General features: G+C 51.6%; 1 protein-coding gene across 2 annotated transcripts in view; it reads left to right on the top strand.

Annotated features, from left to right (window-relative positions):
- The window catches only part of TTC21A (tetratricopeptide repeat domain 21A), a 34,722-nt gene that overhangs the window by 5,009 nt on the left and 14,751 nt on the right, over nt 1-14,962 (top strand). For both annotated transcript variants that reach the window (XM_042955827.1, XM_042955826.1), the window contains exons 6-12: nt 1,261-1,418; nt 5,927-6,011; nt 8,106-8,204; nt 9,166-9,358; nt 13,022-13,119; nt 13,287-13,487; nt 14,344-14,473. In XM_042955827.1, coding sequence (XP_042811761.1) covers nt 1,261-1,418; nt 5,927-6,011; nt 8,106-8,204; nt 9,166-9,358; nt 13,022-13,119; nt 13,287-13,487; nt 14,344-14,473 — 964 coding nt within the window. The remainder of the gene's footprint in view (nt 1-1,260; nt 1,419-5,926; nt 6,012-8,105; nt 8,205-9,165; nt 9,359-13,021; nt 13,120-13,286; nt 13,488-14,343; nt 14,474-14,962) is intronic.

The raw sequence follows: 14,962 nt of genomic DNA, 5'->3' as shown, positions 1-14,962 counted from the left end.
GGTTAAGCGTCCAACTCAGGATCTCACGGTTCATGGGTTCGAGCCCCGCGTTGGGCTCTGTGCTGACAGCTCAGAACCTGGAGCCTGCTTCGGATTCGGTGTCTCCCTCTCTCTCTGCTCTTCCCCGACTCACACTGTCTCTCTCTCTCTTTCTCTCTCTCAAAAATAAATAAACATTAAAAAAAAAGAAAGAGAGGGCTGCAGTGAGCACATGTATGCATAAACCTTCATCTAGAACAGTCCTCCTCTTGTTCTTAGTAAGTCGTGGAAGGGCGGGTTGCCGAAGGTCTAACAAAAGCTCCCCTCAGAGCCCAGTTTCAAGTCCTTTGGGAGCAGTGCCCTCTGCCCCTCAGGCACATGTCGTGCCTCACTCAGGAGAACCTGGTGGCTGGCACTGGCCCGCAGAAGCCAAACTCTGGCCCAGGGGGCCCTGACAGAGAAAAACAAAACGCTTTTTAAGGGGGTTACCCGCAAACACTAGCCGCCCCTGGGCCTGGGTGAGCGCTTTTCAGCGATAAGCTTGAAGAAAGCGAACGGGGTTCAGCATCTGACTTCGGCTCAGGTCATGATCTTGCAGTTCGTGACTCCGAGCCCCACACGGGGCCCTCCGCTGTCAGTGCAGATCCTCTGTCCCCCTCTCTCTGGCCCTCCCTCATTTCACACACTCTCTCTCTCAAAAATAAACATTAAAAAAAAAAAAAGATTGGGGCACCTGGGTGGCTCAGTCGGTTAAGCGTCCGACTTCAGCTCAGGTCACGATCTCGCGGTCTGTGAGTTCGAGCCCCGCGTCGGGCTCTGTGCTGACAGCTCAGAGCCTGGAGCCTGCTTCTGATTCTGTGTCTCCCTCTCTCTCTGCCCCTTCCCCGTTCATGCTCTGTCTCTCTCTGTCTCAAAAATAAATAAAAAAAAAAAAGATTTAAAAAAGAAAGCGAATGGGAAACGAGTGGGCTGTTGGTGGAACTCAGAAGTGTCCGGCACCCCCAGGCCTCCCTCTAGTGGGTCCCCTCGCGTGGCCCTGCTGGATCCCACGCCTCCTCGGGGCTCACCCGTCTCCCTGGAGCCCCTGCCTTGCCTGTCCAGGAGCCCAAGATTGCTGTGGACCCTGATTTGTCGCTCTGAGTGCTGACTGCTTCCCCAGGGGCTTCGAGGGGGCCTACAGTGCCCACGTGTCAGGCTCTGCTCCTGTCCTGGCAGAGACACTGACACCGCCCCCTCTCTTCGTGGGCACCGATGGAGACTCTTCTCTTGGGCTTTCAACAGGCGACATACTTCATGCTGCAGCAGAACTACTCAGAGGCCCTGGAGATGGTGAACCAGATCACCGGCATCTCGGGGAGCTTCCTGCCCGCCCTCGTCCTAAAGATGCGGCTGTTCTTGGCTCGGCAGGACTGGGAGCAGGCGGTAGAAACAGGACACAGGTGAGGGGCAGGGGTCGCTTCCTTTCTTTGCCAGCCGAGGGCGCCGATAGGGTCCCATCGTACGAGCTGGGGAGCTAGGAGATGCCATGTATTTGACGGAACAAGACAAAAAAGTGACTATTGTTGACAGTGGAGGTATGAATAGTGATGCGATCACACGGGGAGGGCAGGGAGGACGCGGTCTGATGGACACACAGAGAAATGGGCATTATCTAGAGGCACGAGCCGATCGTGTAGAGGGCGCTGGAGGGAACGACCCAAAGAACCCAAAGCAGCCAGGTTATGGGACGACAAGCAGTTAGTTGTCTCTAAGGAGAGGAGGGCAGGGGGGAGTAAAGGGACCGCTGCACTATTTAATTGTTTTCAACTATGGGTATGATATACTGTGATAAAAGCTTCAGGGGGAGAGGTCCCCAGTGACTTAGCTGAGGCTGGACACGTCAGCCAGACGGCCAGCTCTAGAGAGTCCCTGGGCCATGTGGAAGCCAGGCACCTCGTCAGGGTGACCTGGGAGCGCTGTCTTCGTCGATAGAAAACAAGACCACTTCAGGGGAAGGGTTGTCTGATGGAAGGTTTTCTGAGGCTGGGATTTTCTAGATAAACTGAAGCCTCTCTCTTTAAACTCTTAGCGCCTCAACTATTCCTATTAAGTAATTCTAAATGTTCTCCCCCAAAGAGAGTCGCAGGCTAATTTTATTTTTTTTCCTGAGCAATCCCAAGTTATCACTGTGAAGCGTTACTGAATTGCGGTAATACACCCCACACAGTTCAAGAACAAAACAAATCGCAAGCAGACCCCTTGCCCCTCTGTGGACGGACGGTAATTTCTCTGATGATCTTCACTGATATCTGCGTCTCCGAGAGAGGCGGCCGGTCACAAATGAACGGGAATCCTGCCGGCTCAGCCCGCGGGGGCCCCCACGTGCAGTGCCTGTGTGGGCCTGGCTGATACCTGGCCAGTGTCCTTGGCGGGAGCTGGCTCAAGAGCTTGCTCTGGAGGCCTGGCCTTCGGCCAGCGGGATACCTGGGGACACCTGGCCGAAAGCCACAACCTCAGTGTGCACCACCTCCCTCGCCCGGCCCCCCTGCCCCGGTGTTTAGTGCCAAAGGGCTGAGGCCCACACCCGATGCCTGCCCTCCTGGAGGTTTTCCCAGATAGTGGTGCTCACAGAACTTATCTTTTTAAGTTTGTTTGTTGGTTTAAGTAATCTTTATGCCCGACGTGGGGCTTGAACTAACCACCCCAAGATCAAGAGTCTCATGCTTTTCACACTGAGCCAGCCGGGCGCCTAGCCCCCATTGTTTTTTTTTTTTTTTTAAATCTCTGCCCCCCTCTATGTGTGTTTCTCTTTCCATCCCTAATATTATTTATTTTTCCCTGTCCTCTTGTTTTCCTTCTTCAACATTAGAATAAGTTGTTTCTTTTATTAGTCTTTTCAAAAACTTTTTTTTTAATGCTTTTTTTTAAGAGAGACCGAACAGGAGCAGGGGAGACAGGGAGAGAGGGAGACATGGAGAAAGAGAGAGAGAGACACAGAGAGAGATGGGGGGAGACACAGAATCTGAAGCAGGCTTCAGGCTCCTGATGTGGGGCTCGAACTCAAGAACCATGAGTTCATGACTTGAGCCAAAATCAGACGCGTAACCGACTGAGTCGCCTTATTGGTCTTTCTAAAGATGCAGCTTTGAGTTTTGTTAATGGTCTCTACCGCATCTCTGTTTTCTACTTCATTAATGTCTGCTCTTTAGGATTTCCAGCGACTTCTTCCTTTGGGGCTGTTCTGCTCTTGTTGGATCAAGGGCTATTCAGCTCTTGAGCTGGATGCCTGGCTGATCCATTCTCAATCTTCTTTTAGAATATCAGTGTGTAAGTCTGTGGATGTCCCTCAAGGCATCATTTTTAGCAGTATCTACACATTTGGATGCATATATTTTCAGGATCATTTTGGCTCTAAGAATTTTCTAATATCCACTCTGATTCTTCTTTAGTCCATAAGTTATTTAAAAGTTTTTTGGAGGAAGACATCTGGATGGCTCAGGCGGTTGAGCATCTGACTCTTGATCTCGCTCAGGTCATGATCTCAGGGTCATGGGATCGAGACCAGCTTTGTGCTGAGCATTGAGCTTGCTTGGGATTCTCTCTCTCTCTCTCTCTCTCTCTCTCTCTCTCTCTCTCTCTCTCCCTCTCCCTCTCCCCCTCTGCCCTTCCCCTGTCGGTTCTCTCTCTCTTTAAAATAAAATTTTTTAGGAGAGCCTGGGTGACTCAGTCGGTTAGGCAACTGACTTGGGTTCAGGTCATGATCTCACAGCTCGTGGGTTCGAGCCCCGTGTCAGGCTCTGTGCTTAGAGGTCAGAGCCTGGAGCCTGCTTCGGGTTCTGTGTCTCCCTCTCTCTCTGTTCCTCCCCTGCTCGTTCTCTGTCTCTCTCTGTCAAAAATAAATAAACATTAAAAAAATTTTTCTAAATAAATAAATTTTTTTTTAATTTTAAGTTTTTTTAAATATCCAAATGTTTTTGGTTAGTACCTTCAGAATCACCATGAATGGTTAGAACTGTTTGAATGTTAACTGTGCCTAACTAATCATGTTAGAATTTTGTGTGTTCATTAGAGTAACACTCTTTTTTCTAATGTTTATTTGAGAGAGAGAGAGAGAGAGAGTGTGTGTGTGTGTGTGTGTGTGTGTGTGTGTGTGTGTGAGTGGGGGAGGGGCAGAGAGAGAGGGAGACACAGAATCAGAAGCAGGTTCCAGGCTCTGAGCTGTCAGCACAGAGCCCGACGCAGGGCTCGAACTCACGACCTGTGAGATCGTGACCTGAGCTGAAGTTGGACACTTAACCACCCAGGCGCCCCTAAAGTAACCCTCTATTAAGCAGAAGGCCATCCCTGACCAGGCTGAAAAATATATGAAGTTTCCTATAAAGAAACAGAACATCGAAAACCCCACAGTACGTATGACCAGAAATCACATGTTCACAATGAAACACATGATGGAAAGCGAGGTTCCCTTTCCATCTGACAGCCACACATTGCCCCCCAAGCACCTCTCTGCCACCCCAGGACCATGGTACGATAATCACGCCTGTGTTCGCTGCAATATGAATGGCCTCTGTCACAAAGACACCCCAGACACATGACTTAAATAACGTGAAAGGTTATTCCTCTGTCAGGTAAAAGTTCGGGTGGTTGCCCGGGACAGGGGCAGCAACTTCACTCTGGAGGGTCCCACCCCCCTTCTTTCTTGCCACTCTACCTAGGATGCGGCTCACATGGCCCACATGTCAGCCAGTAGGAAGGAGGAAAGAGAAGAAATGGAAGGCATATGCTGTGAGGATACAGCTAGACGTCACATGGGACACTTGCATTCACATCCTGTCGGCCAGAACTTAGTCACAGGGCCACACCTAAGCTGCAGGGGGAGGCTAGGAGATGTAGTGTTTATCCTGGGTAGCAAGTACCCAGCCAAGTGGGGAGTTCTAGTCTGTTTGTTTGTTTGTTTGTTTGTTTGTTTGAAGTAGGCTCCTCACCAAGCACGGAGCCCAACACAGGGCTTGAACTCACAGCCCTGAGCTCAAGACCTGAGCTGAAGTGACACCTGGGTGGCTCACTGGTTAAGCATCTGACTCTTGATCTCAGCTCAGATCTTTTTTTTTTTTTTTTATGAATATAATTGATCGTCAAATTGGCTTACAAACAACACCCAGTGCTCATCCCAACAAGCGCCCTCCTCAATGTACATCACCCACTCTCCCCTCTCTCCCCCCTGCCATCCACCCTCAGTTTGTTCTCTGTATTTAAGAGTCTCTTGTGGTTTGCCTCCCTCCCTGTTTTTTTTTCCCCTTCCCCTCCCCCATGGTCTTCTGTTAAGTTTCTCAAGATCCACATATGAGTGTAAACATGATATCTGTCCTTCTCTGACTGACTTATCAGCATAATACCTTCCAGTTCCATCCACGTTGCTGCAGATGGCAGGATTTCATTCTTTCTCATTGCCAAGTAGTATTCCATTGTATATATAAACCACATCTTCTTTATCCATTCGTCAGTTGATGGACATTTAGGCTCTTTCCATCATTTGGCTATTGTTGAGAGTGCTGCTATAAACATTGGGGTACGAGTGCCCCCGTGCCTCAGCACTCCCGTATCCCTTGGGTAAATTCCTAGCAGTGCTATTGCTGGGTCATGGGGTAGATCTATTTTGAATTTTTTGAGGAGCCTCCACACTGTTTTCCAGAGTTAGCTCAGATCGTGATCTCAGGATCATGAGTTCAAGCCCTGGTCTCCCTCCACACTGGGGGTGGAGCCTATTAAAAAAAAAAAAAAAGATCTGAGCTGAAATCAAGAGTCAGACACTTCACGTACTGAGCCACCCAGGTGCTGCCCTGGGAGTTCTGTTATTAGAAGGAGAAGGGTAGAATGGATAATACAAGGCAATCAGAAGTGGCTGCCACATCACCCTGGCCTTGCCTGTGAATACTCTCGATTGATGGGGCTCCTCTTCCTATTTCAGAATCCTAGAAAAAGACGAAAGCAATATTGACGCCTGCCAAATCCTAGCTGTGCATGAACTTGCAAGAGAAGGAAACATAACCATAGTAAGTTCTTTCAAGACTCAGGAGTCAGACCTTGAAACACGCACAGCCTGAGAGGAAGCCCTCTTAGTGCCCTCATCCCCAGGGTCTTGGAGGGTGCTCCCTGGATCTCAGCTCCTTCCCTCCCTCCCTCCCTCCCTCCCTCCCTCCTACTCCCTGTCAAGGGGAAGTCCTCTGGTTTGCTCTCTGGGTCGGCAGTGAAGTTGACTGTGGTTCGGGTTCACCTGGATAAGCCTTGGGATCCTCACTCATAAAGTGGAGAAAATTCCCACCACTTTGTGAGGTTGTTATAAGGATTAAACGGGATGACAAACGGCAGAGCTTGGAACAGTGCCTGATGTCACGAAATGCCATTTTTTTAAAAAAAAATTTAAGTCAATAAATGTGTATGTAAGGATTTTCACATGTGATTCCTTCCACTGCCAATCACCATAGTTCCCCCTGAGTCCAAATCTAATCTTCAAAATAACCCAGAGTTCTTTCTGTTGGGCATCTTTGATCTCCACTTGAATATGGACATACCTCAAAAATTCCCCACCTGTAATCTTTGGGATCCAATTTTTGTACTTTAGGGCCACGTTTGGGGTCAGAGTAGGTACATCTGCCTCGTTCTCAATTTCAAACAGCCTCTGAATGTGAATGAGTCCAAATCATATTCACCCCTAAACCAGCACACCCTAGAATTGTACAGATTGTTGGGATACTCCACTACCTAAGATTTTTTTAAATTTGTTAGGTCTTTCGCAGAGTTTTAGCAGATAGATGTCTTGTCGAACACATAGTTCTGTGAATAAAGGAAACCACGCATATACTCTATTAGGCGTTTCCAATGATGTAGGTCTGCAGAAAAAGCAGGTATTGGCCAGGTGGAGCCTAGCCCCAAACTTGCTCCTAAGCCCTGTAGTGTTCCACAGAAACCCAAAACAGCCCCCAAACACAGAAACAGTTCTTCATGAAACCTCAATACCAAGATAGGTTTTTATCTTTGAGAAGAGTTTGCATTCTCACCCCATAACATTGCCTTTTGAGTAAGTACACTGCTTCTGTGAAAAGCGTGGCAAATCAGGAGTCGCTAAGGGGTCATGATAGGAAGAAGAAGCTTCCAGTTCCTTCTGCGCAGCTCTGAGATTGTGGGTTTTGTGCGGTGGGGTGAGACAGGGGGTACAGTCCATGTTTAGAAGGAACCCTCCAAAGAGGCCCCAGCATCATCGCGGGGTAGGAACCAGAGAACAGATGGGCCTGTCTTCAACTTCATGCAACCAGGAGCCTTGGGCAGGCCTTCCCGGGGCCTAAGGGCTAATCCTAGGGGCAGAGTTGTCTGAATGCCCGTCCTTCACCCCCCACCTCTCCCCGGCCCAGGCTGCTCAGTGCTAAGCTTGCTTTGCACTGACTGAGCAGAGTAGACCTGCCCCATCCGGGGTTCCACTCCTGACACTTCTTTGCGACCGGGAACTAAGAACTCCCCGCTCCTCGCTCCTCGGTAGGGAATGGACAGAGGAGTCAACCGGAAAGGACAAAGGCTTTGGAGTCAGTCACCCGGCTGGCTGAGTGACCTCAAGCAAATTACCTAACCTTTCTGACCCTCTGTCTGCTGCACTGGACAATTCAGACAGCTCTATTGACTTCCAGGGCCTTTGAGAGGGTTCACTGGAATGACAAGGGGGCACCAGTGTGGTGACTCATGTCACCACGGAGCAGAGGCTCGAGGCCAGGGACTCGCCATGACCATCTGCTCTTGGGCCAGCCCAGGTGATGTGCCGCCGGCCTGGTCAGCCGCTGTGTGGGCACCATGACAGCTGGCTTCTGGCTCTGGCCGGGTGGGTCCGAAAGGGCAACTTCTCTTCGCAAATCCATGAACAAAGGGGCACTGCCAGCTCTTGGGTGCATAAGCTCCTGAAAGTTCCGCTACGGGGCTTTGAAATCATACTGGTGCCTGGGCCCACCCCAGTCCAGTTGAACCCAAATCTCTCGGGCTGGCCTCTGGGCATGGGTGTTTTAAGATCTCCCAGGGGGTGCTAAGGGACAGCGGGGTTGTGAACCTCTGCCCAAGTTCCACTTTATATATTGCCTCTGATGTTGTCTGTTTTGTCCCCACAGGCTGCCAATCATGTTAGAAACCTGATTAAGGCACTGGAGACAAGAGAGCCCCAGAATCCAAACCTCCATCTTAAAAAAATCCTTGTGGTTAGCAGGCTGGTAAGGTTTCTGAAATCGTGCTTCTGGCCGGTGTTCCTAAGGGGAGCCCTATGGCCCCCCTGGGAGCCCCCCGGGGACCCTGCCCTCCCCTCTTTGGCTCCAACTTGGCCTCTCAGGCCGATGGCCCATACCTAGCGGCCCCTACCCGCCTCTGAACAACACCTGTGTCTCATACACTCCGTTTCCTTGGCCCAGGTGTCGCTCAGGGACGCTGTAAAGATCAGAGCCATTGGGTCTGACAGTGCTTTCAGAGTAGGAGGCTCCCTATTTGGGGGAAGAGAGCAGTGTTGTGGCTGTTACACGGCAGAGCTATGCCTGCCTCTAGCTCGGGGCGCCAGGGCACCCAACTGCCATATTGTCCCTCTGGGGAAGTGACCTGGAAAGTCAGGCCTGCCCGCACCCCCTCTGCCATCAGGCAGGTGCAAACAGACCAGGTCGCCAAACAGTCTGTCTCTGTCAGACCCTTCAGCCCCAAAGCAGATTGACTAGAAGGAGTTGCTGCAAAATCCGGGGTGGCTGTGGGGCCTCAGGAACCAGAACCGTGCGGTTGAATGCCACTGGGACACCATCCCTCCCTCAGGGACACACACCTGTGTCTGCTTCTCTGTGCTCGTTCTCCACACACGGCCGGGAACATGGCTGCCCTCAGGGCCTCGTCCCACCGACAGGGCACAAAGAGCTCTGTCCCCCTTCAGTTTTTGAAAAACTTCTTGGCGACTCAGACAGGAGGTGGGCCCTTTGGAGGGCCCCTGCCTGGAGGCAAATTCCACAGATGTGGCCAGTGTGAGGCTTTGGAAGCTGGACAAGTGCACAGCCCTGGCTATGTGGGTCATGGGCCCCTCTTAGTCTCTCCTAAGCACCCGAAACGGGACTGCCAAAGTAGCCCCCATTTCTGACACGGCCTTGCTCGGACAGGCTGGGCTGACGGGTCTCCCTATTCCCACGTGTCCGTTCCTTGCAGTGTGGAAGGCACCAGGCGATTCTGCAGCTGGTGTGTGGCTTCATTGAGCACACGTTCGTGGCCACAGCCGCCTACGCCCACGTGGCCACAGAGCTGGGCTATCTCTTCATCCTACAGGACCAAGTGAAGGAGGCATCTCTGTGGTACTCGGAGGCCATGAAATTGGACGAGAGCAGTGTGGCTGCCTTGACAGGTCTATGCGGTCCGGGCAAGGGAGGGGGTGGGGGGTGCGGGAAGGCAGGTCGCAAGGTAGCCTCCGTGGGTCCAGAAGAGAGGCGCTGGGAAGCATCTTCCCTAGAGGGTGTGTGAGTTTTGGAGTACATTGTATGATGGGGTGCCTTTCCATGAATTGGTGTCTGTTTGAGAGAGAGAGAGAGAGAGAGAGAGAGTGTGTGTGTGTGTGTGTATGTGTGTGTGTGTGTGTGTGTGTGTGTGTGTGTGTGTGTGTGTGAGTGGGGGAGGGGCAGAGGGAGTGAGGGAATCTCAAGCAGGCTCCACATATGGGGCTCGATCCCACAACCCTGGGGTCATGACCTGGGCCGAAATCAAGAGTTAGGCACTCAACCAACTGAGTCACCCATGAATCAGTAAGCATGGATGTAAGAGACACAGGAACTGTCAGAGTGTGGCCGCGGCCACTCAGATCTGCGTCAGACCTCCGATGTCCACACTGTGACCCCCTGGGGGACCAGCAGCCTGCCCCTTCCGCTCGGGGGCCCTGCCTCTTCTCAGGCCCGGCAAGGCCAGTGTTGGAGAGGGTCCCAGTCCGGGAGCACCCCAACCCAAAGCCCCTAGACTCTCCCTCTGCAGGCCCTGAGCTGAGAGGCCACCAGAGCAATAGTTTTGAGAGTTTTACTTCCCTGTCTGTCCAGAGGCCTGCCCACCCCGCTCTAGAGAGACGTCAGTAAATTTCCCAGACCCCAACTTTCATTTTACACATTTTGTTTTTAAGCCTTCAAATCTACGGCGTCTGGTGAACTCTGAACCAGCAATTTAATTTTGGTTGAGGAAACTGTGTGGTCCCAGGCTCAAGGCAGGCTGGCTCCTTGCCCCAGCTCTCAGGAGCCGTGTCTTTTGGGTCCAGCCACTTCTCTCTATGGTCCAGGCTCTTCGGCAGCACAGCACGGTTATCTGAGAGGTTGTTCACCACGTCAGCTGACTCGTGAGCCCATGCATCTTCCTCCACTTCCAAACCCATAAAATCCTGGAAGACGTTTTGAAAAGATAACGCAGCCCTAGAAACAGAGAAAGCTGCCTTTGGTGGACCAGAAACTTTGAGAACGTCACATTTCTAGAGGATATAAAACAGATAGCATCAAAAGTAAGGAAATGGCAAGCCACTCTGGAAAGCCGTATGCCAACACGGTACACAGACGGGGCAGCTAAAGAAACGAGTAGACCCGTTTTCTCCCAAAGAGCTCCAAGAAAAACAAAAGTTGACAAATAACAAGGGGCGCCTGGGTGACTCAGTCGGTTGAGTGTCTGACTCTTGGTTTCGGCTCAGGTCGTGATCTCACGCTTTGTGAGATTGAGCCCCGTGTCGGGCTCTGCGCTCCCAGCGCCTGCTGGGCATTCTCTCTCTCCCTCTCTCTCCTCTCTTTCTCACTCTCTCTTTCTCAAAATAAAAAAATAAACATTAAAAAAAAGCAAAAAAAAAAAAAAAGCAAGCTCATGGTCGCTGGAGGCTGGGAGCTACACAAGCCACGGGGCAGTCAGCGAGATGCCAGGGGGACCAGAGAACAGAATCAAGGAGACCTTTCAAGGCGGTGGGCCAGGAGGGAGCAGAGCAGAGCCCCTGTTTCCCACCACCACCAGGGACATGAAGGACAAAAAGACTTGCTCCACACACAGGCCACACCCCCTAGGACAGCCCCCACCCAGCTCAGTCCTTCCCCACTTCCTCATTCAGGGGAGCCCCCTCGCCAGTCAGCCAGAAGGGAAGTCCAGTGCCCAGAAAAACAGTGACCTTAACAATTTGGGAAATCTGCCTCAGCTGCTAATACTCATCAGTCTAGTCCGTTAGTAAATCTGCTAACAGTTTGAAAGAGGGGCCAAGTGGACCGTGCAAAGCCAAGGCCCTCTGAGGAGCCAAGTTTAAAGCCAGATACAGAAAAGACTTCGCCACCCCCCACTAAAACACCAGGGTTTTCAGAGGCTACAATGTCAGTCAATAAGTAAAGAAGAGGCTACTATGGCAAAGACTGTAGAGAACGAAAAAGTTACTGAAAATTACAAATACGATTGCAAAGTAAATTAACTCCATAGATGAGCCAAATAGTGGGATGCATATAAGTGAAAAACCAAGATGTTCATTAGGAAGACAGTCAGGAATAAATACACCAAAATGACCAAGAAATATCTATAAAAGAGATTCCCCTTTTATAGTAGTAGGAGTGGAAGGATTTGTCTTCCCAAACTCAAAACACATTACAGAACACCAGTAGGTAAGTCAGCTGCAGGTCAATGCTGGAGTAAACAAGGCGACAAACAGAACAGAAACAGCTCTTACAAATAAAGTGACATTTCAAACCAATATGGCGGTAGGTTTCAACAATTCATGGTTGGACATCTGGCTATCCAGTATGAAAAACGGAAAGGGAAGTTCCCAGCTCACGCCATATTCAGAAGTAAACTTCAGGGGCGCCTGGCTGGCTCAGTTGGTAAAGCACGTGACTATTAATCTTGAGGTCGTGAGTTCAAGCCCCACATCAGGGGTAAAAATTATTTTTAAAATGTTTTTTTAATTTAAAAGCTCCAGATGAATTAAACATTGAAACATAAAAGTTCAGTTGGACTTGGGTTCCCTGGAGGAAACTCAGAAGCCCTAAAAGAAAATATTTTACTGATCTATGTAAAACTTTAAAACTAATGGATGGCAAAAGACAGTGACAAATACTTAAAAGGTGAATGGCAAACTGGTAGAAAATGTTTGCTATAAAGGGTTAATAATCTCAATATTTATGAAGAGAAAACAAATCGCCCTAAAATAAAATCAGGCTAGGGGCGCCTGGGTGGCTCAGCCGGTTAAGCGTCTGACTTTGGCTCGGGTCATGATCTCACGGTTCGTGGGTTCGAGCCCCGCATCGGGCTCTGTGCTGACAGCTCAGAGCCTGGAGCCTGTTTCAGATTCTGTGTCTCCTTCTCTCTCTCTCCTTCTTCCCTCCCCCGCTCATGCTCTGTCTCTGTCTCTCAGAAATAAATAAAAATTAAAAAAAAAAAAAGAATCAGGCTAAAGCTAGGTACAGGAGATTCACAGGAGAAAGGAAAGGGGCATTAAATGTATGGAAAAATGCTCCTTTCCCCTCTTGGTAAAAAAAAAGGAACTAAAATGAGTTGTTTTTCACGTTTTCACTGGCAAAGAGTGAAGCACGTCATCGAGGTTGTGGGGAAAGGCGACTTTCAAATTCTTGGCAGTAACCCTAATTCAAACATCTCCGGAGGACAAGTTGGCCTTATCTATCAGCATTTTAGATATACACGCCCTTTGACCAGTCAACTCGACTGCAGGAATTAGAACGCGGAAATATGTTTACCGTGGCACGGGAGCATTTAAGCATCGAAAGCAAACTGGATGCGAAATGAGGTGTCCTTCAACGGGGCAGTGGTTAAATAAAATGTCCCAGCCACGGTGCATGGTTAAAGGCAGAGCACGAGCTAGGGATATGCTTCCCTGCCTGCCTCGTGCCTCGAATTCTTTACCAGGAGCGAGCATCCCTCTTTACGTTTGTGGAGATGTTGGGAAAGGCCCCCTGCACAGCCGCCCGTCCTTCCGCTGTCTCATCCCTGCTCTTGGCCCACGGGCCTGCTGGCTCCGGGTCCGAGCTGGCTCCTCACGCTTGTTCTGCCCCGTTCCCAGGGATCATCTGGTGCCAGATCTTGGACGGCCACCTGGAGGAGGCTGAACAGCAGCTGGAATTTATGAAGGAGGTGCAGCAGTCTCTCGGGAAGTCTGAGGTCAGAGCTCCCTGGGGACGCGGGCCGCTCCAGGCTTGTGTCCCCGGCCCTCCTCTCGCCCCAGTTTCCGGCACCCCGCAGCCAACACGGCCCGGACTCCTGCTTTGCGCTCGCCTCCCCACGGCCCGGCTGGCGTTGGTGCCGAGACCTGGGCTTGCCTCCCCCAGGTGCTGGTTTTCCTCCAGGCCCTTCTGGCGTCCAGAAAGCACAAGGGGGAGCAGGAGGCCACCTGGCTCCTGAAGGAGGCTGCGGGGCTGCACTTCGCCGGCATGCAGGGCCTCCCCCTGGGCTCCGAGTACTTCGAAAAGCTGGACCCCCTCTTCCTGGTCTGCATCGCCAGGGAGTACTTGTTCTTCTGCCCCAAGCAGGTTAGAGGAAGTCCCATCTGCACGGCGGGGGTCTGGAACATAGGCCTGGACGGAGGCAAAGACCTCGTCTGGCCCGGTCAGCAGGCGGCTCTGAGCCTCTGAAGTTCGGGGACCCATTGCTTTTCAATTTTTTTTTTTTAATGTTGATTTTCAAGAGACCGAGAGAGACAGAGCGTGTGCAGGGGAGGAGCAGACACACACACACACACACACACACACACACACACACACACACACAGAATCTGGAGCCTGAGGGGAGGAGCAGACACACACACACACACACACACACACACACACACACACACACACACACACAGAATCTGAAGCAGGCTCCGGGCTCTGAGCTGTCAGCACAGCCCCCAGGGGAATCCCGCTGCTGCTGACCCACAGACCACACTCGCGGGAACAGGGCACTGCTCCACGCCTCTGCCTTTATCCTAGACAATAACCAGCTCCCTTTTTCCCCACAAGTCTTCTAAGAAGTCTTTTAGTCTTTACTTCTTTGCCTGCTTTACTCGTTTGCCTATTTGCCCAGCCAGTCAAGATTCTCCGTGGGCAAGGATCTTACCTTGCTATCGTAATGCCCCCCCCCAGTGCCACGTAATGAGTCATTCCACAAATATCTATTAAGTGCACCACCGTGTGCCGGACGCCGTGGTCGGGACTGGGGACACAACCGTCAGCGAAACAAAGTCCCCGTTCTCTGCAGCTTGTGTGGTAGCACTAGAAGGCACCGACTGGATAAGAAACACGAGGAAGAAAGTAAAATTCCTCCACTGAGAGAGTGTTTCCTGAGAGCTTTAGGAGTCTCTCTGGAACGGGGCAAACCGTCCAGCCAGGCCCCGTGTTCCTACAGCCCCGGTCGCCGGGCCAGATCGTGTCTCCGCTTCTCCAACAAGTCGCTGTGATCCTGAGTCCTGTCGTCAAAGCGGCGCCAGCTCTCATCGACCCCCTGTATGTGATGGCTCAGGTCAAGTACCTCTCAGGTGAGCCCGCGTCTGTTCATCCGTTCAGCCACCGCCCCGGGGGTCGCAGCCCCCTGCCTCGGGCGGTGTACACAGACCCACACCCCCTCACCAGGCCCGGCCACATCCCTGGCCTCCACTCCCCAGAAACCGGCCTGACTTCCCTCACCAGCAGGGGTCTCTCCCACCCGCCCGGCTACTGGAGGCTTCCTCGCTCTGAGCGGGGTACCGCGGCCGAAGTGGCTGAACTTCAGTTCCGCACAGGGGCTGCTCCGATACCGGGATCCACCCGGTCCTCAGGATAGGCAGAAATGCCCTCATGAGGTCTGCATTCTAGTAAGGGGAAATGGACGATACGCAGAACAGAGAAGCACGCGGCCTTGTTTGTTAGGACACAGGAATTCCGTGGAGGAAACCAAAGCGGGGGAGGGGATGGGAACTGGCAGGGTCGCAGTTATTAAAAGGTGGGCAGGAGGGCATCACGGGGAGGTGGGACCCTGTAGCATTCGG

The sequence above is a fragment of the Panthera leo genome, chromosome C2, assembly GCF_018350215.1.
Source record: "Panthera leo isolate Ple1 chromosome C2, P.leo_Ple1_pat1.1, whole genome shotgun sequence".
NCBI lineage: Eukaryota > Metazoa > Chordata > Mammalia > Carnivora > Felidae > Panthera > Panthera leo.
Note: the sequence above shows the minus strand (reverse complement) of the source record. Positions and strands in the feature narration are given on the sequence as shown.